The sequence below is a fragment of the Mandrillus leucophaeus genome, unplaced genomic scaffold (genome assembly GCF_000951045.1).
Source record: "Mandrillus leucophaeus isolate KB7577 unplaced genomic scaffold, Mleu.le_1.0 Scaffold541, whole genome shotgun sequence".
NCBI classification, from domain to species: Eukaryota; Metazoa; Chordata; class Mammalia; order Primates; family Cercopithecidae; genus Mandrillus; species Mandrillus leucophaeus.
The window spans coordinates 337,093-339,157 of NW_012105820.1; the positions used below are offsets into that span (position 1 = coordinate 337,093).

The 2,065-nt window shown below is 45.3% G+C and overlaps 1 protein-coding gene across 1 annotated transcript in view; it reads left to right on the forward strand.

Annotated features, from left to right (window-relative positions):
• The window catches only part of KIAA0100 (KIAA0100 ortholog), a 59,845-nt gene that overhangs the window by 12,193 nt on the left and 45,587 nt on the right, over window positions 1-2,065 (forward strand). Inside the window, exon 3 of the mRNA XM_011997552.1 lies at window positions 856-948. Within this exon, the coding sequence (XP_011852942.1) occupies window positions 941-948 (8 nt within the window). The 5' untranslated portion in view covers window positions 856-940. The remainder of the gene's footprint in view (window positions 1-855; window positions 949-2,065) is intronic.

Here is a 2,065-nt window from a genome sequence, read left to right on the forward strand (position 1 = left end):
AAAAATACAAAGTTAGCCAGGTGTGGTGGCACATGCCTGTAATCTCAGCTACTAGGGAGGCTGAGGCAGGAGAATTGCTTGAACCTGGGAGGCGGAGGTTGCAGTGAGCCGAGATTGCGCCATTGCACTCCAGCCTGGGCAACGAGAGCAAAAATCCATCTCAAAAAACAAAACAAAACTAAAAAACGAAACACTGGAAAGCAGCTGCATTTTTTTTTTTTAATTTTTATTTTTTTCGAGAAGGGGTCTTGCTCTGTCATCCAAGCTGGAGTGCAGTAGTGTGATCACAGCTCATTGCAGCCTTGATCTCCCGGACTCAGGCGATAGCTGTAGTAGCTGGGTACTATAGGCATGTGCCACCATGCCCAGCTAATTTCTTTTCTTTTCTTTTCTTTTTTGAGACCGGAGTTTCGCTCTTGTTGCCCAGGCTGGAGTGCAATGGCGTGATCTCGGCTCACTGCAACCTCTGCCTCTGGGTTCAAGCAATTTTCCTGCCTCAGCCTCCCGAGTAGCTGGGATTACAGGCATGTGCCACCACACCCAGCTAATTTTGTATATTTAGTAGAGACGGTTTGTCCATGTCGGTCAGGCTGGTCTTGAACTCCTGACCTCAGCTAATTTCTTTTGTATTGTTTTTAGGGATAGGGTTTCACCATGTTGCCCAGGCTGTTCTCAAACTCCTGGGCTCAAGTGATCTGCCCCGCTCAGCCTCCCAAAGTGCTCGAATTACAGGCATGAGCCTGGCCCCCTCTGATTTTTTACTTCAGGGTAGCCTTCTTTTTCTTCCCATTGCCTCCCACTCCTTTTCAAGCCCTTGTCAACCATGCTAATATTACCACCTTCTGTGTTTTCCAGGAAGTGAGTGCTTTTGGTGAGGAAGGTGAAGGTGATTATCTGGATGACTGGACAGTACTCTGTAATGGACCCTACTGGGTGAGAGATGGTGAGGTGCGGTTCAAACACTCTTCCACTGAGGTACTGCTATCTGTCACAGGAGAACAATATGGTCGACCTATCAGTGGGCAAAAAGAGGTGCATGGCATGGCCCAGCCAAGTCAGAACAACTATTGGAAAGCCATGGAAGGCATCTTCATGAAGCCCAGTGAGTTGTTGAAGGCAGAAGCCCACCATGCAGAGCTATGAATCTAGAGGCTCTGAGCCACTGTTAACGCACAATGTTCATAGACGTCTCTTGCTGCCTCACCTTGGGATCTCTGCCACAAGTTCCTTGGGCAGTGGCCATGTCACCATTGAGATGAAGATACACAACAGAAAATAGCTGTGTTTGGAAACTTCAGCCCTGCACACTTGAACTAGTCACTCTCCCAGACTTGGTGTGGGGTCAGTTCTTTCTGAGTAGAGGACTTGCTGGTAAAGGGGCAGATGTTTTTCATTCATACTGATAAAACAAACTGAGGGGAACATCCCTCTTAGCTGGTAAACTTTTACTCTTCAGGAGCTTGGCATCATGGACTGTTAATGTATGTGATTTTTCCCCTATTTTCTCTCTCCAAAATGATAAAAACAATAATTTTATTATTAGTCACTGTGTTGTTATTTATTAGGTGTGCTATTTCATTAGCTGCTTAATCCTCGAGTCCTAAGACTCTTTGGAGATGCTATGAACCTCCAATGTGGGCCCTTTTAAGAGCTTTACTTGCATATAAGCCTTTTCTCTTTCTACTTTGACTTCTCTCCAGGCATCTCATCTTTAATAGATCTTTCACTAATTATAGCTAAAAACTCACAGAATACAGCATAATAAACCACCAGTGAGATGTTTGCTTTGTATCTGTTACTGCAAATGAGAAAAACGGGTAGGGGTAGAAAGAAAGAACCAGTATTTATTCACTGGTAAATACTAGGTACCATATTATAGATATTTTTATTTATTTAATTTTTTTTGTTTTTTTGGAGACAGAGTCTTGCTCTGTTGCCCAGGCTGGTGTGCAGCAGCGTGATCTCAGCTCACTGCAAGGTCCACCTCCTGGGTTCACGCCATTCTCCTGCCTCAGCCTCCCAAGTAGCTGGGACTTCAGGTGCCCGCCACCACGCCCTGCTAATT